General features: G+C 36.2%; 5 protein-coding genes across 8 annotated transcripts; 4 read left to right on the forward strand and 1 right to left on the reverse strand.

Annotated features, from left to right (window-relative positions):
* Positions 1–1,858: 1,858 nt before the first annotated feature.
* Positions 1,859–4,829, forward strand: LOC106112013 (nucleoside diphosphate-linked moiety X motif 19, mitochondrial-like; the record flags this gene model as incomplete). Its single annotated transcript, XM_013294241.1, has 5 exons — positions 1,859–2,052; positions 2,538–2,682; positions 2,884–3,078; positions 3,552–3,759; positions 4,611–4,829. Coding segments are annotated over 5 exons (954 nt in total), but the record flags the coding sequence as incomplete, so codon positions are not given.
* Positions 4,830–4,908: 79 nt separating this feature from the next.
* Positions 4,909–7,232, forward strand: LOC106099295 (STE20/SPS1-related proline-alanine-rich protein kinase). The gene has a single exon (XM_013277800.1). It carries the CDS (start codon positions 4,934–4,936, stop codon positions 6,413–6,415), a length of 1,482 nt encoding a protein of 493 aa, XP_013133254.1. The 5' UTR covers positions 4,909–4,933; the 3' UTR covers positions 6,416–7,232.
* A 2,644-nt stretch (positions 7,233–9,876) lies between these two features.
* LOC106099235 (FERM domain-containing protein 5) lies at positions 9,877–17,305 on the reverse strand. 2 transcript variants are annotated; one of them, XM_013277701.1, is made up of 12 exons: positions 16,187–17,305; positions 15,865–15,969; positions 15,603–15,645; positions 15,167–15,343; positions 14,243–14,343; positions 13,951–14,091; positions 13,433–13,585; positions 12,971–13,059; positions 12,054–12,189; positions 11,370–11,448; positions 10,966–11,124; positions 9,877–10,404 (listed from the first exon to the last, which is right to left on the reverse strand). In XM_013277701.1, the coding sequence occupies exons 1-12, from the start codon at positions 16,274–16,276 to the stop codon at positions 10,034–10,036; spliced, it is 1,644 nt and encodes a 547-aa protein (XP_013133155.1). In that variant the 5' UTR covers positions 16,277–17,305; the 3' UTR covers positions 9,877–10,033. The 2 variants fall into 2 exon arrangements, with proteins under 2 accessions (XP_013133155.1, XP_013133154.1); XM_013277700.1 differs by having other exon boundaries at positions 11,370–11,451.
* A 104-nt stretch (positions 17,306–17,409) lies between these two features.
* LOC106099237 (elongation factor 1-alpha) lies at positions 17,410–19,823 on the forward strand. 3 transcript variants are annotated; one of them, XM_013277703.1, is made up of 2 exons: positions 17,410–17,507; positions 18,135–19,823. In XM_013277703.1, the coding sequence occupies exon 2, from the start codon at positions 18,146–18,148 to the stop codon at positions 19,535–19,537; it is 1,392 nt and encodes a 463-aa protein (XP_013133157.1). In that variant the 5' UTR covers positions 17,410–17,507; positions 18,135–18,145; the 3' UTR covers positions 19,538–19,823. The 3 variants fall into 3 exon arrangements, with proteins under 3 accessions (XP_013133157.1, XP_013133158.1, XP_013133159.1); XM_013277704.1 differs by having other exon boundaries at positions 17,491–17,582; XM_013277705.1 differs by lacking the exon at positions 17,410–17,507 and adding an exon at positions 17,519–17,596.
* Positions 19,824–22,571: 2,748 nt separating this feature from the next.
* On the forward strand, positions 22,572–24,315 carry LOC106099241 (adenylate kinase isoenzyme 6 homolog). Its single transcript, XM_013277708.1, has 4 exons — positions 22,572–22,774; positions 23,029–23,180; positions 23,255–23,400; positions 23,634–24,315. The coding sequence occupies exons 1-4, from the start codon at positions 22,732–22,734 to the stop codon at positions 23,821–23,823; spliced, it is 531 nt and encodes a 176-aa protein (XP_013133162.1). The 5' UTR covers positions 22,572–22,731; the 3' UTR covers positions 23,824–24,315.
* The last annotated feature ends 79 nt before the right edge of the window (positions 24,316–24,394 follow it).

The raw sequence follows: 24,394 nt of genomic DNA on the forward strand, positions 1-24,394 counted from the left end.
ATTATGACTTGTAATTCGATTACCAATAAAATATTTGTATTTGTATTTGTATTTGATATTGTAAACAAAAATGGTTTTAACTCGAAATGTGACTTCTTGCTTACTGTGAAATAAATACGATTATTGATATACTAAGCGTGATATACACCACTGTACATCTACTTTGCAGGATTTTCGTAACAATACACATTGAAATACCAAGAGTTTAACACTACAAGTTTAACAAACTGCAAAGAAATTAGAAAAACGCTTCACAAACCTGAAACAAAGGAAACAAACCAGGTTGGAAGCTGCCCAAGTTGTTTGTTGTCATAAAACTTTAAACGCAGCAGCGAGAAATTTGTCACTCGGCCGGCAAAGTTAACGCGATGCCCAACGATTTATAGACAAAGCTCTTCAGTGAGCTACATTCGGTACTGCAGTTTTTAGTACACTTTTTAAGCAATAAACTACCAAAAACCGAGCTTTGAAAAATTGTTTCGGTAAAGATATGAACTACGGTTTTAAAACCTGGCTTATAAAAAATATGTTTTATCTGAAATTTATTTGACCGTCCAGTCACAATACTATTTTATATTTTTTCGGCGTAACAGAAGAAATTATTGATTTTAATACAATGAGGCACGTTTCCAAGCAAGAACTTAATCAAGAACGATTTGTAATTAAATTAACCTGCTCTATAAAACAAAAATGCTATAAGATTATATTGGGAACAGGTTTTCGGGGCAGCCAACCATGCTAAAATTAATCTGTATGCAAATAAGTCGTTTCGTGCGTCATATAGATTATTCAGAACGTCCGAACCGAGACGGGTATGGGACAGGGTTAAGCAAAGGGAGGCTAGGCCAGGCTGAGACAGACAGTAATGAGGATAAAGGAAAATAGGAACTTTGGCTCGAGCAACAGGCGCCCTGATCAATGAGTCACGCTTGCCTCTTTCCCTTTCCTCTGCTGCGCCGCACTTGTTGCGCATGTCAAACAAAATCTGTGAATCCTTTACCTTTACAGTTTAATTATGAGACTGCTGTTTTTTTGATGACTACATTCGGATGTTTTTTATAATGCAAAGGTCTAAAATGGAAATAGAAATGCCAACCCATAATGCAACTCTGACATCAATACTTAATACTGAATCTACAAAAACGTATTAAACTTTCCATTTTTCATAAAGAATAAGATGGGTTACAATATATTTTTGTAAAAATGTTTCGACATTGTGAACCTAAGGTAAAAGCTTAAAGTAAATATGAAAAGGTTTCCAAAAAAAATTATAGTCTGTATTTGTCTTGGAGAGTCATCATGGTAATATCCGATCTGATTTTATGACAAATTCACAACAACTAAATATTAAAGTTTACAATGTACCAATAATTGAAAAATAAAAGTTTTTTTTGGATTAAATAACATGGAATTTAATGCATGTTTGACGAACTTATAAAAATGGCATTTGACAAATAAATCATTCATCGATTATTTTGACACAAGGTGACGTGCAATGCAGTATCCGAACGTCAAGTAGAATATGGTGAAAAAAATGTGAGAGAATGTCAATTTCATGTTCTAAGCTATTTTTATATATTCTGTAGGTTCATCAAACCTATCTGAGAAATAAATTATCATCAAACATATTAGATAAGGCGAATATAGGATTTGTATAGAAGTGCGTAAGATTCGACCTTGTAAGTTTTAACTCTGTTAGTGGTTGTTTTAGTGCATTACATTTTGTTTTGTAGCAATCATGAAAAAAGCTATACAGAAATGTTGGCGTGATTCTGCCACTTTAATAGTCGCTACCAAAAGAAAGCAAAACATTACATCTGTGAATAGAGAAACAGGTAATTGTAACTACGACATCTTGTTACAGACTCGAACGCATAACGCGTCATTCCCGAATAGTGTGGTGTTCCCGGGCGGCGTTTGTGAGGCCGCCGACGGTGACCAGGAGTGGTACAAGCATCTCCGTACCTTTGGATATACGGAGAACGATTTTCAAAGTTTCCATCGCATTGGAAGTCCATTAACGCCTTTATTTGAAAATAATCCAATTCAAAGGTATGTACAATCTCATTTGAATAATTTACTTATACAATTACACTGTTGTGTTCAAGTAATTGTTAGACAAATCACAATGTGAACAGAATGTTATTGATTCAATCTATCAGTTTATTTGCTTTTACATTTATATTTTAGTGTGTATTTTGTCACTCCATCTGTCAGTGACGTTTCTCCAACAATTCATAATCCAATTGGTTATATTTGAACAAGTGTATATATTTCACTTTTGATATAAATGATGAAATTTTGTTGTTACATTTCAATAAATTTCTTAATAGAGTTAATATTACCAAAACATCAAACCTATTACATTTTGTAGTCTCTATTAGAGTAGTGGCTTGCTAGAAACATCCATCATAAAAAATCCTAATAAGTGTTTTAAATTTTGTCTAAATGTTCCATAAACCAGGTGTGATATTTCACGAACCAATGAATCAAAACAATTTGCTTGCTCAGTAATAATGTTGATATTTCTATATCAGGCATGTCGCCTTGAGAATAACTGCTATAAGGGAGACTTTTGAAGAATTAGGACTCCTTATATGCAGTCAGAGTCAAAAATCTGAAAGAAACACCGATTGGGCGTCACTTTTAACTGACGATGATCTAAAACATTGGAGAGAAAGGGTGAGAAACCAATTACTGTTATATTAATAATCCTAGTTAACCTCAAGTTTCATCAAACTATAATTATTTTACAACATAACTCACACCTGTAAACCTGTAAACCGCTTTTAAATCTTCCTGAAGGTTTTATGCAGAAATCTAATTCAAGGTTTTCCAGGAATAATTAATTTAAAATTTTTAATTATCTGAAACCTATTTTAGGTAAGCAAAAATCCTGCAGAACTGTTAACACTCTGCAAGGAATATAAATGCTATCCAGATATATGGGCTTTGCATTACTGGAGTAACTGGCTTACACCTGTCAAACAACCAAAGAGATTTGATGCAGCTTTCTTTGTTACTGTTTTAGAAAATAAACCTACAATATACAGTAATTCTGAAGTAGTTAATGTAGAGGTGTGTATTTTTAATATATTACTTATTTAATTACTGTAAAAACTGTAAAGAATAACTACAATGCATTACTTAATAAAGGATTGAATTCAAATTTATTGAACAGTATTACAATTTTTAATTCAGATTTATGTTTTTGTTTATAAGGAAACTCTTCCTACATGAAAATTTTAAAATATCCCATATTCATCTTGTTAGAAGCAACAACTTAAGTATACAACCTAACACATTTTTTAACACTATAAGTTTGCAAACAAGCAAGTGGTTACCTCAATCCGCCAAAATGACAAAACAACCATAGACATCCGTAATTGCAGATGTGTTGCCTACCCAATCAATGGAAGAGGAGATGCACATAAAGAGGATACCATCCTTATAAGAAATTAAATTTAGTGCATATGGCCGAAGAATATGATAAGTAATCTTTTTTATTTTGTTTATGCCTGTTTGTTTGATTTTTCCGTTACCTGTTTTAGTGGTCAACACCAACAGAAGTATTAAAAAGCAGTAGTAAAGCTGAGGTTTTGCTTTATCCACCTCAAGCATACGAGTTTAGCAGATTATCATATTTACCAGATATCAATGAATTAATAACATTTGCTAAGGAAAGAAGTCCTCGGGGTAACATATTATTATACACCGTGCCTGTACAAACTAAGGATGGAGTAATTGAATTGTTACCAGGTATGTATTTTACTTACATTATAAATGTGTACATTTAGATGGATGGATGTTTGTTAGAGTTTGTAGCCTAAACTGCTGAACGGATCTAGATGAAATTTGGCATAGACATAGAGGATAGTCTAGAACACATAGGATACTCTCTTTTTTTCTACTTCCACGCGAACGGAGTCGCGGGCGTAAGCAAGTATTTTATATTGTCAGAATTAAATTAATATTTAACCAACAAGCTATATTGAAATTTTGCAAATCTTAATAATTGTTTCAATTGTCAAACTTTATTTATTTCAAAGGTGGCATGAGGTGGGCATGAGGCCATCACAAAACAGTAAAAGTACTGCTGCCCAGATATTCACAATCAGATGTGATTACTAGATTTCCTATTTGACAGAGGAAGGGAAGAAAAAGTATATTCCTGTTTGACACCTTATTCCTATTCCTTTGCCTATAAGAAAATGGATGTGAACTTATATTATGTCTGGAGGGTTCCAACCAAAAAAACCACATTCATGTAAAAATATTTAAAACCCATGATACTCGTAAATGTGTTAAGCTAGCATAATAATTGAATGTAAATGAAGAAGTTGTTTTGTAGTTTTAGCTTATGCTTGCTGTGTGTTATGTAACTTCTTGACTTGTTACTGTCTACAAAACTAAACAAACTGGTTTTAAAAGTTAGAGAATTTCAGTATTATTATCCAATTAAATGTGATTTAATGATATAAATATTTAATAATGTTCAGACAGGTTGTTATATATTAAAACATAAAAGATTCCTTTGGTAACTTAATGACATGGTTTATTTTTATGAATAGTAAGAATTTAATATTTAAAACTATATTTTTCTCTTGCAGGTGACTATCTGTACCCGTCCGATGTAGATTTCAACACTGAAAGTGATCCAAAAAAAGATAAAACCATATTAGAACTTCGAGGAAATAACCAACCGCTTCACAGAATCGAGGTGACAAAATCAAGAAGAGAATTCATAATACAAAATTATCATCCTACAAATCATATCAATATGAATAACTTGGTTATACCATTTCCTTCAAAAGCTGTTTAAAAATTCAGTCCTAAGATATACATACAGTTTAGTGCTAACTTACAGGCCTCATTAGATATAAATAATAGTCATAAGTTGATACAGTACGTCCATATCAAAGAAGGAATAAGTATGGCGGGCTCGGGGCACACCTGGCCCAACAGTCAGGAGGACTATGAGCTGCTGGAGGTGATCGGCGTGGGCGCCACCGCCGTCGTGCACGCCGCCTACTGCCAGCCGCGCGCCGAGAAGTGCGCCATCAAACGCATCAACCTCGAGAAGTGGAACACCTCTATGGACGAACTCCTCAAGGAGATACAGGCCATGTCCAGCTGCAACCACGAAAACGTCGTCACATACTACACCAGCTTCGTCGTCAAGGAGGAGCTGTGGCTCGTGCTGCGTCTGCTCGAGGGAGGCAGCCTGCTGGACATCATCAAGCACAAGATGAGAATCTCCAACTGCAAGCATGGCGTGTTCGACGAGGCCACCATCGCCACCGTTCTGAAGGAGGTCCTGAAGGGACTGGAATACTTCCACCAGAATGGACAGATACACAGAGACATCAAGGCCGGCAACATTCTGCTCGGCGACGAGGGCACCGTGCAGATCGCAGACTTCGGCGTGTCCGCGTGGCTGGCCACCGGCAGGGACCTCTCGCGGCAGAAGGTGCGCCACACCTTCGTCGGCACCCCCTGCTGGATGGCGCCAGAGGTCATGGAGCAAAACCACGGCTACGATTTCAAAGCCGACATCTGGTCTTTCGGCATCACCGCCATAGAGATGGCGACCGGCACTGCGCCCTACCACAAGTACCCGCCGATGAAAGTACTGATGCTGACGCTGCAGAACGACCCGCCCACGCTGGACACCGGCGCCGAGGAGAAGGACCAGTACAAGGCGTACGGGAAAACATTCAGGAAAATGATATCCGAGTGCCTCCAGAAGGACCCGACCAAGAGGCCCTCCGCCACGGAGCTGCTGAAGCACTCGTTCTTCAAGAAGGCCAAGGACCGCAAGTACCTCATGCAGACGCTGGTGTCGATCGGGCCGAGCATGGAGACGCGCGTGCACAAGGCCAGCAAGCGGCAGCCCGGCGCCTCGGGCCGCCTGCACCGCATGGAGACCGGCGAGTGGGTGTGGGAGAGCGAGGAGGAGGACGACGACGAGGAGGGCGACGGCGGCCGCGACCGCCCCATGAACCAGCTGCCGCGCGCTGACTCCTCCGACAGCGATAGCGACGGCGAGCCGGCCGAGGGTGCCGGATTCACCATCGGCTCACCGGCGGCCGGCGAGGCGCCGCAGATCGACCTCGTGCTGCGCATGCGCAACGCCAACAAGGAACTGAACGACATACGATTCGAGTTCGCACCCGGCAAGGACTCTGCGGACGGCATCGCCACGGAGCTGGTGGGGGCGGGCCTGGTGGCGGCGTGCGACGCGGCGGCCATCGCGGCGCAGCTGCAGCGCCTCGTCGACCTCAACCTGTTCCCCGCCCCGGGGGGCAGCGCGCCGCCGCGCTCCCTCACCTTCCGGCTGGACTCGGCGGACCCCGCGGACGCGCTGGACGAGAAGGGCCTGGTGGGCTACGCGCAGATATCCATCGTGGACTGAGCTTCCTAGGTATTAATCACTTGACCGATCGAGCGCTAAACTATTTTATGCTGTAACTTAAGTAATTAGATATTTTATATGGGTGGATATGGAATACATTTATCATTCAAAGCTCAAATGATTGTATTAAGTGATAGCAAGGTGAATCTGAATTTATAAGATTTTTTTTTATTGAATATTGTGTTTATTTACTGCTCCGTATCTTAAAAACACTGTAACTGATGTATTTTATTTTAATGAATTTATTGAAGTGATCGAATTTTCCGCTATATTTATGATAGGACGTTGGCGTGCTTGTGATTCAATGACATAATGTTTGACATGACACCAAAGTAAAGGAACCCGTAGGGAACACCTCATCCGGCAGAGCTGCGAGAGTGCCATAACTAATGATAGTGACATAGCATGCGGCGGGCGGCCGCTGCGCTGTGCCGTACTGTACTGTACTGTACTGTACTGTACTGTACCATACCGTACTGTACCATACCGTACTGTACCATAACGTACTGTACCATAACGTACTGTACCATAACGTACTGTACCATAACGTACTGTACCATAACGTACTGTACCATAACGTACTGTACCATACCGTACTGTACTGTACTATACTATACTGTATGTTCTGTGATGAGTGTATGATATGATATAATCATAGTAATACGAAGCTTTCGCGAACGCTTTTTATCAGGTCATTACAGTGTTTGAATAAATGTAGCAGATGTATGTAGCACCACATATGTTCTTTTTATGTTGTTATTTGTTTGTTGCTTATTTTAAAATTATTCTTAAAATAATAAAATGCGAATTTAAACGACTTGATGTTTTATTAAAACCACTACAGGTAGTGTCTATATTACATTTCACGTTAGTACAAATTTACTTTTACATCAAAATACCGAAATTTTACAAATTTTAATCCTCAAGCCATAATAATGTACTTTGCACTATAAATATGTGAAATCACGCAAATAAACGCTCGAAATGAGACTATTGAAGCATTAGAATGCAAAAAATTCCCGACTCTATATTATAATTTACACATATCATTAATTACTAAGTCAAGTGCAAAACTTATTACTAAATGGAATATCGCATAGCGATGTACAAGTGGGTTACAAAATTTATTAGGAAAACAAATTACACTTTAGCATACAAATCAAATAAAGGTTCCCTATGATCCCACACTTGCAGACATTGCATTTAAAACGAAATTAATGTAAAAAAATATTAAGTACACTGTAATTTTCAAATAAATTGTAATAAATTTACCATGGTAATAGAAAATAACACAAGTACTCGAACCAAAGAAACAAACTAGGAACACAACTAGTCGGACGTACGGGTTATTTGATTATTTAAAAAATAAGTCAAAACACCAAAAAAACCTTAAATAGTATCATTATTAAGCTAATAAAATTGGCCAATTCATTGGACACAAATAACCTAGTTTACCAAATAATGGACATTTTTTTCTAAATGGAACTAGGTTTTTTAATGGCATTAATTGACAAGAATGTAAAACACGCACATGTTATTTCATAGCAACAATAAAAATCACGTCATCGAATAACTAAAAAAAATTCACATGTTTTGAATCACTCCGGGGAAATTATTTGGCCAAAAAGAGAGTTCCAAAGTCAAAACTTCGAATACCTCACATAAATGGAACTAAAATGATAATGAAACAATATAAAATAAAAGTAAATTTAAAAGTTATTTAGTGAATTATAAAAAACACTTTTAGGTGCTTCATAATTTTTATTAAAATAAAACAAGCATTATTGACAGGTAATTAGTATAATGACTAGAAAGCAAATAAGTTAAATAAAATCTTAGTGAGAATTTAAAAATCAAAACAAAGTACAGAAAGCACAACAATAAGATTAGTCATCTCTGGCTTAATACAAAAAATAAATAATAACGTATTTACAATAAAATTCAAGTGAGTTAAATCAGGAATAAAACCAAAAAAAAAAAATAATCGAGTATAAATAAATCTAGGTCAAATCAAAATTAAATCTAGAAAAATAATCACATAATTTTAACACAATATAAATGCATAAATATACGAAAAAAAATCTTAAAGTTATTGTACCATAATTGTTAATTTATTTGGACATTGATTAAATAAAAACAGATGAATCACAAGCAATGATCTTTACAAAATGGATAGGCTTAAGACTTTCTCTTTGTTCCAATTTAAACGCGTCTGTTTATGTTAAGGACAGTTAATTCTATCTATTATTTCGAATCTTCATCACCGCAAAAGGCAGCGACAAAATGGCGAATATCAAATAAGTACAAAATTCCACGCATTATAGCCTATCCAAATAATAAAGATCAGTGCTACTAAACACAAAAATGAAAAAACAGTGGTTTAAAATCATACCAAAATCTGTAGTTAGCAAGTTTTTTTTTAAATCTTACAATTATAAAAATCAGTATTTATATAATGTTGGAATGTAAGGATACATATTTAATAATCTACAAGCGTATTGAAATGTAATGTATGAAATAAAAAGGAACGTTATTCTATGGCACTTTTGTTAAAAAAAAATGGAATGTATAATTTGAATGGAATTTTTTTTTTGTTACATATTACAAACAATAATTAAAATTCACATTTAAAATAATATTAGTAAACATAATTTGTTATAACATCAAGTTATAAACTCGAGATTCTTTAACCGATCAGCCAAGCACGTACAAATTCTTCCTATTTCACATTGGTTAAGAAATTAATTTAAACACATGTTGCATGAAGCAAACAATAACATAAATATATCTATATTTTGTGCTCAAAGCTCAAACATTTCACATTAGTGTATCAAATACATTTTTTTTAATAATAATCACCAATAAAAACAAAATAAAATTATTTGTTAATTTAGATAAATCGATTTATACAATACCATAAATATGGCGGAATGATAAAATTAGCAATACATTTTAAAGCTAAATATAAGAAAAATTTGTGCGTAAATTAAGCGTATTGTGACCTTACATACTATTTTTATTGCTAAATATTTTACGACTAAAATATCAACCTCCAAAAATGTGAAAATTACATATACATGGTATATCAGGCTTTATGTCAAAGTTATTTTGGCTTGTATTGGCATCTTTTGTAATAACTGGAATATATACAAATGCAATATACATAGTGAAAGTATACAACTAATTGGATATTATTAAAAAAAAACGTTTAAAAATCATTCACTTCATGATCTTTTACTTGGATGTGAAATCTGTATGAATTTTAAAATAAATAACAGCCAGCGAAAGGCACGAGATTCATCATTACATATGTAATGTAAATTGTACTCTGTATTAATTTTAATTTATCTCGTCCGATGACATATTACAATGGTTTAAAAAATTAGATCTACTTACTAGATCACACTGAAATACCTCACACTTACTCTAATGGAATAATAGACAACTATAATCCGTTAAACATTAGTAAAGCTGTGAAGCAACAAAACACTAAAAACCAAAATGGCTCACAACTATCTACAGACGGACCTCCACCACCCAGAGTCTATTCAACATGAATACAACGAAAAACCAAGGCATATTGTCCTCAAAAATCCGTCTATAGAGATTGACAAAGAATCAGAAAAGTTCGATGACCTTCTTTTTCAAGTACTCCTTGAGGGGGGTATAGTAGTGATGTCTGAGGGAGATGATTTCTGGCTTACGTTTGAGTTGCTGCAGCAGCGGCCAGTCCGTCTCGAAGAGCAGCAGTGCGCCGAGCGCCAGCGACAGCCACACGAACAAGAAGGAGGGTATGAAGGCGCGCAGCAGGCTGAAGGGGCGCGGGGGCGGCTGCAGCGCGGCGCGCCACTCCTCCTGCGCCCCCGACACCCCCGACACCCCCTGCGCCCCATGCAGACCCGACACATGCGTGCCATGCGTGCCGTGCGTAGCAGCAGACTCAGTAGACGAGTGCTCGTAAGCATCCCGGCTATACTCAGGACAGGCAGCTGTAATATTAATTTTATGTCTGATATACTTTGCCAGTACATTTTATGCCCGGTTCACACTTGGCCAGAATAGTTTATCAGCAGCGCTGAACTGGATTGGCAATCAACTGACATAGTGTAAACATGAAATGGCGCCAGTGAGTCTATACAATTTATGACTAGCCGTCGCAACCGTCTAACTGTACTGGCCAAGTGTGATTCGAGCACTAGTTCAATAAATGGACTAGTATAGTTTGGAAACTAACTGGCGCCAATGACGCTATGCAATCTTTTTCTGGCCTGTTCTACTGGCCAAATGTGAACCAGGCATAAGTGCTGGTTCATATTAAACTCGCGGTCGTGTGTCACCTCCGCCAAACTTTTGTGCGATCAACCGGTTTAAACAGATTAAATTTTTTGATATCGTGAGTAAATCGCAGACTGCCGCTAGTAAGATGAACACTCGTAAGTAATGTTTATGATTTATAAAACACCATATGTTAACAATATTGTTAGTCGCGCCATAGTGTAAATATGAACGTTATGTTTTTAAAAGGTGTTAAAATAGGATAACAGTGTTACTGGAGGTGTTGTCGCAGCAGGCGAGCGCGATGTCGACCGCGGCGCCGCTGAGCAGGCAGGCGCCGTCGCACACCTCGCCCTCCCCCGCACCGCCCGCACCCCCCACCCCGCTCTCCTCCAGCGGCGCGCTGTGCGTCGACCGCGGCAGGCTGCTGTACCCTGTGTTAATACAACACAACTGTATTAGCTCTATTTCTCTCTCCCTCCCTCCCTCTCCCTCTCCCTCTCTCTCTCTTTCTCTCTCTCTCTCTCTCTAATTTTCAGACCAAATGACATACAGTTAGGAAAACTATAGGTCCACCACCTCGTAAACTTCAACCATTTGAATGTACATGCATGTGCTCAACTCAATGTACTCGACTGTACATTGACATATTTTAAATTTTTTCTCAAAAAATGCTTACCAAAGTCCCCAGTCATGGGTGTGGAGGGCGTGGCGGGCACGCTCGACGCTTTCCTCCTGCCGCCGCCGCTTGAACCTTCCTCCTGACAAACAAATATTTACTAAAACATAACCTCAAAATATTAAATACACAAAGTATTTAATAGAATTGTAATCTCTTAGTAATTTAGTTGTTTGATCTAGACTATTTAAATTTTACTCATATTGTAAATGTGAACGTTTATATGTATGGATGTTTGTTAGAATGCTCGGGAACGGCTCACCGGATCTTAATGGAATTTGGCACAGGTGTGGAACATCTAGGCTACTAAATTATTGTTCCTCGCGCACGGAACCCCGGAAAAAAGCGAGTTTTATATTATTACATTACATTAATATTATAAATACGAAAGTTTTTTTTTTATTATTTTCTTTTTTTCCTGCTGCTATGTTTCTTTCAGCAACCTTGTTACCTTTGTAGTTATTTATTTTCTAGTTTTTTGCGAAAGTTTAGATGGATGGATGTTAGAGTTTGTAACCTTAACTGCTGAATTAATTTCGATGAAATTTGGTTAAGGTAACGATAGTCTAGATCACATAGGCTACTTACTAAGTTAATACCGTTCAGACGGATTCGAGGGTAAAAGCAATGCATAAATATAATTCTAATATCTATGTGTAAATCTAGATTATATGTAGATAATACCGAATGGTCCCTGGGAGGCAGTAGACCGTCCCTTTCTAGTATCTCTCTCTCGGTGCGACCAACGTACTTGAACTTGGTACCCCACGAGAATAGCCCGCCGCCGGAGTACACGCACGCGTCCGAAGACGATGGCAAACTGCAACCAAATTATATCTAAGTAATATAACTATCTAAATAATGTAAATAATATTATAAATGCGAAAGTTTAGATGGATGGATGGATGGATGGATGGATGGATGGATGGATGGATGGATGGATGGATGGATGTTTGTTAGTTTGTAGTCTAAACTGCTGAACGGATTTTGATGAAATTTGGTACAGATGTATAGGATAGTCTGGAAGAACACATAGGCTACTCACTTTTGTTTTTTTTTTTTAATTCCAAGCGGACGGAACCGCGAGCGAAAGCTAGTTTTATTTTAATCCAAAAATTATTAGTAAATTTTTGTTAATCATACTAATATTTGAAATTTTAAAATGCGAAAGTTCAGATGGATGTTTATTTAAGTTTGTAGCCTAAACGCCTAAACTGATTTCGATGAAATTTGGTATAAATGTAGAGGATAGTCTGGAAGAGTACATAGACTATCACTTTTGTCTTTTTTTTTTAAATCCGCGGGTGAAAGTTAGTTCACTAATATTTCCTTTGACCATTCCGACTAATCTCTAGGCTTGTGCTAGGATATGGTTCACGACAAAAGTCGAATGCCGGGATTCGAACACTGGACCGCAAGATCGGTAGTCCGTATTTCAAACCAGGCTATTGGCGCATAGCGCTTATTAAAATTAAAATAAGGAAATCAAATAATATAACAGATTTTTATAACTGTGTTGTCTGCTCAAGATCTTCCCTCGTATCTTTCCATGTTCCAGTAAACTTAAATTTTGAGATCTTGGTTGTTATTAATATACTAACGTGAAAAACAGCATCTGTTCGATAGCGCAGCACCACACGTGCCGGCACGCGGCGCCGCTCGGACACTTGAAGCCCACTGTGTGCTTCTTCTGTAACAAAATATTCACTTTAATAAAATAACTAGCGAATACCGTGTGCCTTCATCCACATAAAACTTTGATTTATTATATTGCAAATTTTTCAAAAAAAACCCTTGCTATTGACTGAAAATTGAAGTAACCATAGCAAACTTGGCAAACGTCCCACATAACAAAGTGTGTGTTTACGGTTTATTATACGAGTATAGAATAAATTTATTAACTTGTTCCAAAGGACTATAACTTTGGCCTGTCCCACCGATATAGGACTGGCTGATAGAGGTTCAGATAGCTTAAAAATGACATCACTGTCAGAGAAAGGGAACAAAATCCGATATTTCTAACACATGTTAGTTTTATAGGTTGTAATGAAAAATTAACTTACTTCAGGATAATTTAGATGCACGATAAACATGCGTCCTTCGAAATTGATTTTGTTGACTTCGGACCACTTGAAGTGGTTGGTCTTGCGGCCGCCCTGGAACGTGAGGATACCGCCGTGGTTGATGCCCACGTACAGCTGGTTGCCGCGGTGGTCCTGAAAACAAACAAAAATATACACAGTTACCAATACTTATATTATAAAGAGGAAAGATTTGTATTTTTGTATGTATTGAAATCCAAAAAGCACTGGGCCGATTTCAAACATTCTTTCACCATTAGTATTATTTATCTGTGAATAACATTGGCTACGTTGTTTATTATTTGTTTTAATTCCACGCAGACAAAGTCGCCAGCAACAGCTAGTTGATAATAACATTGTATAACCAATTTTTTTTCAAATCTCTAAAACGTCCGAATTTTACTGCCATGTAGCTTAGATGTATGGAAGTCATTTTTTTTTTTAACTCCGAGCTGAAGAAGTCACGGGCAACTACTTGTCTATCTATAAAACTATCAAACCTTAACAGGATGTGGGTCAACTCCGTAGGTATCAAGCTGGCAGGCGATCTTCAGGAAGGTCCGCTCAGCCTCCTGAGTGCTGAGACCCTTCACGCCGCCCGCGCCGCACGCCGTCCCCTCTACAGGCTCCCGGTGCAGCTCCTGGAAATAATAAAATTAAACAAATTACAAACCTAAAAAATGGTAAAAACTATGTTTATTGTGAACATAGGATGTTAGGAAGTAAATCTCTATTAAAACATCTTAAAACAAGCATTATGTCAATAGTAATAAGAGCCAATTTTGGTCATACCTGTATCCTGGCCTCGATTGCATCTGTTTGTCTCAACAACAGACGCATCTCCGTCACGTAGTTCCCTACATGTATACTCGGATCGTAATCGCCTAGTTCGACTGAAAATGTCAAATTATAATAGAAATATAATACATAGAAATACAAATCAAATTACCTAAACTGATAATACTTGACAAATATGTTAAAAAACAGATAAGGATAAAATTGACCATAACGGAAGTGACAGTCATGTTATAACCACTTTTATCATAACTAAAAACCACAATCATATTCAATACTCTATCTGCCTTACAAATAAATACAAAGCTTAAGCAAAATTTGCACTAATATTTGTCTATATTCAGTTTATTCCTAAGTTTAACTTTATATATAAGACTGAAACAAACATATATTTAATTACTATGATATATATTAAAACACAAATTTCAATAGGCCTATGTTATAAGAATGTCATACTTCTTTTTTATAACACAGAAGGCCACCTGAATTTGCTGAAATTGTCAAGTGACTTTCCCCACCCATAGACATCCACAATTTCAAATATGTTGCCTACCTTAATTGACGATGGAGGGGACACAGGTATTTAGGACAAGGAAAGGAAAGGATCTTTCTTATAAGAAAAGGGTGGACAAGGAATGGAGATTATAAAGTTCTCTACAACTAATACATACTTTGCCTAATACAATGGCTTTTAAACTTTTGAATTTTATTTGTACATAATTTACCTGACATTCTTACAGTGAAGGAAAACATTATGTTGCAATCTGCACATATCAGTGAAGAAATTTAAAAATATGTGTAAAGTCAACCAACATGCCCTGGGTAAGCAGGGTCTACTATGAGCCCTACCCCTAACTTAGGGTAGGCTCTGAGCTCCTTAATGGGGATATATAGTGTATGTTAGATGAGTAAGTTACTTACTCTGTATGATTAAAGCACCAAGCATAGCTGCTTCATTAGCTGTACAATACAGCCTCCCATGCAAGAGGTCCCGTTTAAGTTGCAAATATATTTGGAACCGAGTGACATCCTCTTTCAGCAGAAGTGGGTTCGGTGGATAGAATTTAACTCGAAAACTAAAGAGTATCGGTGAGGAATCTGAAATAATTTTTTTTAAACTTTAAACTATATCATCAAATCTCCATATGATTATCAGTTCTTAAATTGAAGTCCCTTTTATTTGTTGAGATAACATTTCTATTGATGGTTTTAACTCTTTTGACTCATACATAGGAAATTATTAACTTATTAATAATGCATACCAATGTTATTACACTATAATAAACAGAAAAATGATATCATACTTCTTACATTCTCTTGAGTTGTACAAAATACATAATAGTGAAATTTTACTTACCTTTTACTTGTTTCAATATTAATTTAGCAATATGCAGCCAGTGCTGAAATAAATTAAGTATGATTATGAACAATAAAAAACATAATAAGCTTTCATTGATATTTGTTGCTTAATGTTGTTGAAGTGAAATGGTATTGCAACACAATTATTATTAAAACTTTTTTTTTTAACTTTATACTGCACTAAGTTTTTTTTTTCCATTAAAAATAATTTAGTGGAGAATATAATATAGTTAAGCAACAATCGAATAAACATATCTTACCCTCTGGCCTGCAGAATCCACATATCTCAGTCCAAAATAATCAGTTTCTGCTAAATTCAGCTGCTGGCATACATGCTCTAAAAGATATTTCCCCTTGTAACCAGGCTGGAACACATATTAATAATTTCATTTCATAACATTATAAAATAAGAAAAAAATCAAAATAGCTGATTGTGGGTTTTTTTCAACTTATTCCTTCACCAATGTAATTATTTCACACACTGGAGTTGATTAAATTAGTAGGTTTTGTGAGCTGATTTTTTTTAATGAATAATGGGCAGTAGTCAAGACAAAATAAAGATAATTTACTATAGTGACTTACATGAAATTCGCACTCTAATATTTCAGTATCTTCCAACAACCGAACAGTACATTTATATACAATATTACTATCTCCACGACTCTTAAACATAGTGCCGAATTTATTCCTCCAATATTGTATGCATGAAACACTTATAATTAATCAATTTGACATATTTAATTGAAATGAAGTTTTCGCGTCAGTTCTTGTATTTTATTTGAGCGTATTTAAGGTATAGCACATTGTAATTTATTTATTTTTTGTAATATTTTCTGATTTTTGCTAAAGTTAAGTTTAAGAGGGGTGCGGGTTATTGGTTGTTCGGCTTTCAAGTGACTTTTGATACAGATTAAAAATACCATAAGAAAATAATGTCATATAATAGAATCAACAAATTAATAATTAAAACATGTTTTATCCATGTTTTACTAGATTGTTCAACATTCAACACTTAATGATGATTTTTAAGAAATACCTTGTATTTAAACAAAAAAATAAATAATGTTTGAATAAAAACATAAATGATGAAACAAATTTTTTCGTGAGAGTTATCACCATTCTTATAATTATAATTGAAAGTAGGTTTTAAAATTGCAATAACGCCTTTTATACTCAAATTACATTTATATTAGAAAATTAGAATTTCATCATATTTCATAACAAATTTCCGAACACATGGGCAACGTTTCACAACGTAAAGCAGATATGACGTCAAAATAAATTTAGGGTAGCCAGGTACGGAAAACTGCATAATTTTCAGAAGATGTCTTACAATGAATTTTTAATTTAGTCGTTCTAAAATGAAGATTAGAATAGAAAAGGAGAAATTCCAGATATTTGGGCATAAAAAATAATTTATCTTCACCTTTTCTTCCACATCATCTTTGCTAGGTTAAAGGCAAAACTTAAATCTTTTAGAAATATTATAAAGAAACGTCTTCAGTCTCCTTTGAGCCTCCGCAAAAGAAATTAAAGGCCAAGACCTTTACATTCGTGGCCTCTTAACATAACATTTTTTTATAATGCGGTATATAGTTGTTTACTTTGCTAAAAAAGAAAGGGACAAAAAAATGGTAACTATAGTCTAAAAACTAATGTACCACTGATCTATGGTGCAATCAATAAAACATTAAATTTTGACTTCCAAGCTCATCGTTCATAATTATGTGTAGCAATTGCTTTTTGTTTTAAATTATATTTAAAGTAAGATTTTGTTTTATTATGTCGCCACACTATAAACCGGATGTGACTACTTTTCTTTCCTTCCAGTTTGATCAATATCCATTTCTCGTTCATTCTGTTGGAGTCTTTCTCGGATATTACACGCTGACTGTAATCCGTGGTGAGTGTCAAAACCAGAAGATAGTTCTTGTGTCGTGAAAACCCTAGTGATTTATTACTTTTATTTTAAAATTGTGTTAGTATTTAGATGTAAGATTTTTTTTGTTTTGTTTATAGAACATACGTTAGTCTGGTTTTAATTTCTTTTGAAGTGGATTAAACATACGTTTTTAACATTATCACGTGTCGGCTTTAATCCGCGAATCCTATCTTTCTTTTGTTTCTTAAAGTGTTCAACTTAAGAAATTGTAGTAAAATCAAAGGATTGATATTTGCAATTGCTTACGCGTCATTCTCTTTTGCATCAACCGGCACATGTCACCACGTGGTGTGAATCACCCTGTTTTCTGCTGCAAGTTTTCCATGCCTTCAAATTTTATTTTAGTAGTATTTCTATGCAAATTATAACAAGTTTCAAATTATATATTAATATTTTGTTCCTACAATAATGGCAGACTTTCATTGTGAAGTGTCAAGACGGGGCGAGGCGGCCATGCCACCGCCGAGCCGCCATATTGCCGGCCGCGTATCTAACATGAGGCTATGACCTTGTGAATGTGCATCGCGAGTCCTTTTTGCAATTGTACCGATTTTGTCTCAACTAAGTTTTATTTTTCCATTGTTCTAGACTAACCAAAAATGGGCAAGGAAAAGATACACATTAACATTGTCGTCATCGGACACGTCGACTCCGGCAAGTCCACCACCACTGGCCACTTGATCTACAAATGTGGTGGTATCGACAAACGTACCATCGAGAAGTTCGAGAAGGAGGCCCAGGAAATGGGCAAAGGTTCCTTCAAGTATGCCTGGGTATTGGACAAACTGAAGGCCGAGCGTGAGCGTGGTATCACCATCGACATCGCTCTGTGGAAGTTCGAGACTAGCAAATACTATGTCACCATCATCGACGCTCCCGGACACAGAGATTTCATCAAGAACATGATCACAGGAACATCTCAGGCTGACTGCGCCGTGCTCATCGTCGCCGCCGGTACCGGTGAGTTCGAAGCTGGTATCTCCAAGAACGGACAGACCCGTGAGCACGCCCTGCTCGCGTTCACACTCGGTGTCAAGCAACTGATTGTTGGAGTCAACAAAATGGACTCCACTGAGCCGCCTTACAGCGAATCCCGTTTTGAGGAAATCAAAAAGGAAGTGTCATCATATATCAAAAAAATCGGTTACAACCCAGCGGCTGTCGCTTTCGTACCCATTTCTGGCTGGCACGGAGACAACATGTTGGAGCCATCCACCAAAATGCCCTGGTTCAAGGGGTGGAATGTTGAGCGCAAGGAGGGCAAGGCTGAGGGCAAATGCCTGATTGAAGCCTTGGATGCTATCCTGCCCCCAGCTCGTCCCACCGACAAGGCTCTCCGTCTTCCCCTGCAGGACGTATACAAAATCGGCGGTATTGGAACAGTGCCCGTAGGCAGAGTGGAAACCGGTGTCCTCAAGCCTGGTACCATCGTCGTATTCGCTCCTGCTAACATCACCACTGAGGTTAAGTCTGTTGAAATGCACCACGAAGCTCTCCAGGAAGCTGTACCCGGTGACAATGTTGGTTTCAACGTAAAGAACGTTTCCGTCAAGGAGCTGCGTCGTGGTTACGTCGCTGGCGACTCCAAAAACAACCCCCCTAAGGGAGCTGCAGACTTCACCGCACAGGTCATCGTTCTCAACCACCCCGGTCAAATCTCCAACGGTTACACGCCAGTGTTGGATTGCCACACAGCTCACATTGCCTGCAAATTCGCAGAAATCAAAGAGAAGGTCGACCGTCGTACTGGTAAATCCACTGAAGACAACCCCAAGTCCATCAAATCTGGTGACGCTGCCATTGTCAACCTTGTACCCTCCAAGCCCCTGTGCGTGGAGTCCTTCCAAGAGTTCCCGCCTCTGGGTCGTTTCGCCGTACGTGACATGAGGCAGACCGTCGCTGTGGGTGTCATCAAGGCCGTCAACTTCAAGGAAGGCGCTGGTGGAAAGGTCACCAAAGCTGCCGAGAAGGCTTCCAAGGGCAAAAAGTAGCTAGCGCTGTTAACAGCACAATTCTTTATAAAGCTGCGACACTTCATTCACCGAAAGGTGTTCCGAAGGAAAAAAGGGCTACAAACTCATTCCTTTTCTATATTTTTTACAAGGCTTATACTGTAACATTATAATTTATAAGGTTATACATATATCTGAAATATTTTGTTATGATTGCAACATGTAAATTCATAGAATAAATGTAGCCTCCAGTAATTTATAGTTTTATTTCTTAAGTTATATCACTCATGTACCCTTTTTATCATTAAATAAATTTTGAATTTTATTCATTTTTTTGTAATTATCTCCTTCATAACAATCATGATATAGACTTCAACAAGAGATACAAATAAATAAGCCAATTACAATTATCATGGCAAAAGTTACCATTGTTAAGATGCACACAAAAAACCACTAGTTCTGTAACACATTTTCTATCGTTTAACTTATTTTCACATAGTTACGAAATTTGTATGGCCGATAGAGGGCGCTGATAACCAGGGATGTTATGGATGTCCGAAATTTCATATTTATCCATAACATCCGTACTAAAAACATGATGGGAATTCGAAACTTTTAATAGAATGTAGCTATTCTGAGCTACACCTGATATAAATCTAAAATCAATAGTGAGACATAGGTAGAAAAATGGGGTACCAATTAGACTGACGATAGTGACTTACTGAAGGAGAGCAGTGTATTGAAAGGTAACCATTTCGAGAACGTTAAATTGAAATAAAAAGAAGTTCAACATTGGAAGGTCAGAAATCTAGAATCTGTAGTTATTTACTTACCACAGCCTTACTTTTTGCGATTATAAAACAAGCTTATTTTTATCTCTATTAACAAGGGTCATAATGACATTTTAGTAATAAATTGACAAATGAAAGCTTTTTTTTTTAAAACAAAATATTAAAAAGTACCTATTGGTATTGGTTGTTTAGCTGACCCTAGTATTATTCCGTTCATTGGCTGTATTCTCAAAGATTGCAGAGCACTTAGCATCCCTTATATCCCCTACCCGTACACCGATATATTGCAAAAATGTAGACACATTCGTGGGTGTCGCCGGGGGATAGCTGGCCCCCCTAGAGAATCTGTACATGTATGTATAATAGACATGACAGGTATTTCAAATAAGACCATTTTAATTGTACTTGTTCCCATCGGCTGGGGCGCCACAGGCGCCATTTTTCAATACAGACCGTATTGATTTTGGGGGCTGTTATGTTATTCTATTAATTCTAAAACTGGCTCTGCATGTGAGATCATTCCGATACAGCCGTTCGCTTTTTCTATTAACTATTACTGTTGTAGTCATACGAATGTTATTGAACTGCACGAAAATTCCATATTTTGGTCTCATTTTAGATTACATACCGTGCGAGCAATGCCCTCGACTGACGGCGTTGAATTTGGAACCATTTTTTCAATGCTCGACGATATGCAAATAATGAATGTATTTTATGCAATAAATATTAGTAGAGCTGTGCATTCCGAGAACATATTAACATACTTTATTTTACGTAGTCTTTAACAGTGATAGAGCTCACAAAATCTGTGGCATGAATGGGCTCGATTAACCAGTGACCACGCCCACCCAGAAGACAGGCGTAAAGTAAAAGTAATTTGGCGTTTCGTCTGGTAAATGTGTAAATGAATGCCTAGTTTTAGTGGCCTTCGTACCAGTTTCTTATAAGGAGAGGAGTTTATTAATACGAACCAAAGTAGATTTGTTGGAGCAGGGGAAGAACAGGAATGTCCTTTATTTGTGATTCTCCCCCTTTGTCGGATAACGGTAGACATCGCACCTGATGTTTATAGACTGCTTCGCTATTTTTGATGAAATCAGGAGGCTGCTTGTTGTTATACCTTTGCCAAATTGTACTATAAAAAATCTTAGTTATAGATAAAAGACGAGAGGGGTAGCAATAGGTGAGGAGTACAATACATTTGGGATAACTTTAGCTGAAGTTGAGGCAGTTGCGGTTTTAGCGCTACTGACGCCCTGGGCGATGTTTCTATTGCGCCAGTTTTTTAGCAGTTTAGGAGGTTGACGTGAGACTATGCAATTCGCAAATCTGATTTGTCCTGCACCCTGAGCTTTCGCCCAACCGCGCCCTGCACTAATGCAGGTCCTGAAGTAAGGGGTAGTGATAAGTTTACCTAAACTACAACTATAAATAATGATTATGGATAAGTAAATGTTTCTTCTATAGGGTCATATGAATTCCAGTTTTTATTTAATAAGCTGCTTTTTATGTATTTGCCTATTTAAAAAGATACATTAGATGTTACTTTATACCTCTCATATTATATAATATATGAGATAATACTGTTACTTAGTGTATGTGGAATATGTGAAAACAGTTTGCCACAAAATAAGATTATCAATATAAGTAGTTTCAGAAACAGTAAAAATAAAACAAACAAATGTTTTAAAACATTTACTAAATCTATTTAAATAATATATCTTAACACAACAAGATCATTACTGATTTTCTTTATTTTCTTGCAATCTTTCTTCTTGTTCAATAATAAAGTTTGCCCAATCTTCAGCTTCTTTGAGCTTACGTCTTCTTGTGTAAGGAGCATACCATAATTTATTGCCAACGTAAAGAGCTGTAGTAATAGATACAGCCATTAACACCTTCGTAAGCGGACTTGAATGTTTAAACCATCGTCTTATTGGATCCATAGTTGATTACTCAGAAGGACTGGTTTCTAAAGCTTTTTTCTTTCTAGGGTAATGTTCTTCGAAAAGAGGTTTCCAAATGTAAACACCAGAGAAAACCCCCAATATAGTGACTAGTACGATTTGTCCTCTTGTCCACGCTCGCGGTTTATATATTCTCATAATGATATTATGATCATGTTTTCACTTAATCTGGCTAGATTAGATAGAATTTAATAACTTTTTGTTTAATTATTTTAAGTTTAAGGTTATGACCAGTTATGACATAACTTACTGTCAAAATCAAAATGTCAGTCTCAAACTCTCAAAGAGTAGTTAGGAAAGAGAAAGGAAAATTTATGGAAACAAGTTGTCATTCTGTGTCAGCTGTCAGTGTCACATGTTGCCGTGGATTGTTTTGGTTCTAAAAGCACCTTGTTTTTAATATGTTTTAATGTAATTTCATATTGTATTTAATTATATTATACTAAAAGTTTACCCTAATAAGTAAAACCGAAAAATGGAGAGGCGGCCCAGATTTTTACCCAATATTTTAATTACAGGTTAGTTGTTACTTCAGAATATTTTTTTTTTAAAACATTATTTAAGAAACTTCACCACATTGTATATTTTCGTTAAGTAATCTAATAAGGTCTCTTAATCAAAAACATTAATTTCTTTACTAACAAATTTATAACGTAGGTTACTCAATGGTGTTTTTAAACATAAATCCTTCATGTGCATATAAATCTTAGAGAGGTATTACAACAAATGGTCATACACATATCTAGAACATAACATTTATTAATACTTTCAGGAACACCAGGGGTTGGTAAATCAACAATATGCCAAATATTATCTGAACGAACAAAGTACACATGGAGAGAAGTATCGAAACTGGCTGAAGAATACAATTGTTTAGAAGAATATGACCCAGAATATAATTGTCCGGTGTTAAATGATGATAAGGTAATATTTGTTATTGGTTAACATATAATCTTCATGATATAACTAATACAAAAAATTGTAAAATTGTTTTCTAGATGCTGGACATAATGGAAAGTATGATGGAAAAAGGTGGGAACATAGTTGACTACCATGGCAGTGAATTTTTTCCAGAGCGCTGGTTTGATGGTGTTTTTGTTATCAGAACAAATAATACCATATTGTATGACAGACTAGTAGCAAGGTTAGTTAAAATTTTTACATTATCTATACCATAACTGGTAAACTAAAGGCAATTCTTTCTTTTTACATATAAATAAATGTTTAATTTGCATATAAAATTACAGAAATATAAATGAGACCTCATGTTAAAAAGAATAATGATGTCTGCTGAGGCAGGTCATAAAAAAACTGGGATTTTTTTAACTAAATCATTCTATTTTCTGGTATTGTCATCAAGTTATTTTTTTTTTATAGAGGATACTCAGGCAAGAAGTTGGAAGACAACATTCAATGTGAAATATTTGAAGTTCTATTAGAAGAAGCTCAAAATTCATACAAACCGGAAATTGTTATGGAACTACAGAACAACACACAGGAACAGCTCCACGCTAATGTTGAAACAATTATAGGGTGGATAGAGAAATGGAAAGTAGAAAATCTGTAATCATTTTGGTGATTTTACCATCATAATCTATAGTAAACCTGATAAAAAACATGTTATATTATGGATTCTTACCATGCATATTCCTATATTGCATAATTATCAACTGTTTTATATGTTTTTACTATATGGTATATGCCATTAATCTGTAAGAAGTACTTTTGTTTATGGCTAAGTTTGAGTTTTATATAAATAGTAAGCTGTAAACAATTTCTATGGGCACTTTGACCATAAGTTGCCAAAGTTTGCAACTAACAAATACACAAATTAAGTATTCAACAAGAATTTCAAAAGAACTATATGTTTAACAAAAAAAAATTATGTCTACCATATGTTTATAGCCTTTTTCTTATTGGGATTTTAACTGTTGAAATATGTTATACTTTTGACACACAATTTGTATAAAGGAATTTCAAAGCTAGTGGCACATTTTGTAAATATGAGAAGCCTGCTGATAAAAATATCCAAGTTGTAAAATAAATTATATTATTTCTATTGTTTCGTTTTTTTACTACCTTTATGGCAACACAATAATATGTTGCCAGAATTCTCTTGATGAACAGAGGTTAGGTTT

This window comes from Papilio polytes, unplaced genomic scaffold, assembly GCF_000836215.1.
Source record: "Papilio polytes unplaced genomic scaffold, Ppol_1.0 DF824135.1, whole genome shotgun sequence".
Taxonomy (NCBI): domain Eukaryota; kingdom Metazoa; phylum Arthropoda; class Insecta; order Lepidoptera; family Papilionidae; genus Papilio; species Papilio polytes.

Bases quoted from the DNA above. Each gene is read 5' to 3' on its own strand.
- LOC106099295 (XM_013277800.1), top strand. From the start codon at position 4,934: ATGGCGGGCTCGGGGCACACCTGGCCCAACAGTCAGGAGGACTATGAG.
- LOC106099235 (XM_013277700.1), bottom strand. From the start codon at position 16,276: ATGTTTAAGAGTCGTGGAGATAGTAATATTGTATATAAATGTACTGTT. The intron at 13,586-13,950 runs GTTTGATAGTTT...GTTTGTTTTCAG, and splicing joins TTGACCCACATCCTGTTAAG to GACCACCGCGGCAACCAGCT. The intron at 12,190-12,970 runs GTTAGTATATTA...ATTTGGTTGCAG, and splicing joins GAACAGATGCTGTTTTTCAC to TTTGCCATCGTCTTCGGACG.
- LOC106099237 (XM_013277703.1), top strand. From the start codon at position 18,146: ATGGGCAAGGAAAAGATACACATTAACATTGTCGTCATCGGACACGTC.
- LOC106099241 (XM_013277708.1), top strand. From the start codon at position 22,732: ATGGAGAGGCGGCCCAGATTTTTACCCAATATTTTAATTACAG. The intron at 23,181-23,254 runs GTAATATTTGTT...ATTGTTTTCTAG, and splicing joins CGGTGTTAAATGATGATAAG to ATGCTGGACATAATGGAAAG. The intron at 23,401-23,633 runs GTTAGTTAAAAT...TTTTTTTTATAG, and splicing joins TATGACAGACTAGTAGCAAG to AGGATACTCAGGCAAGAAGT.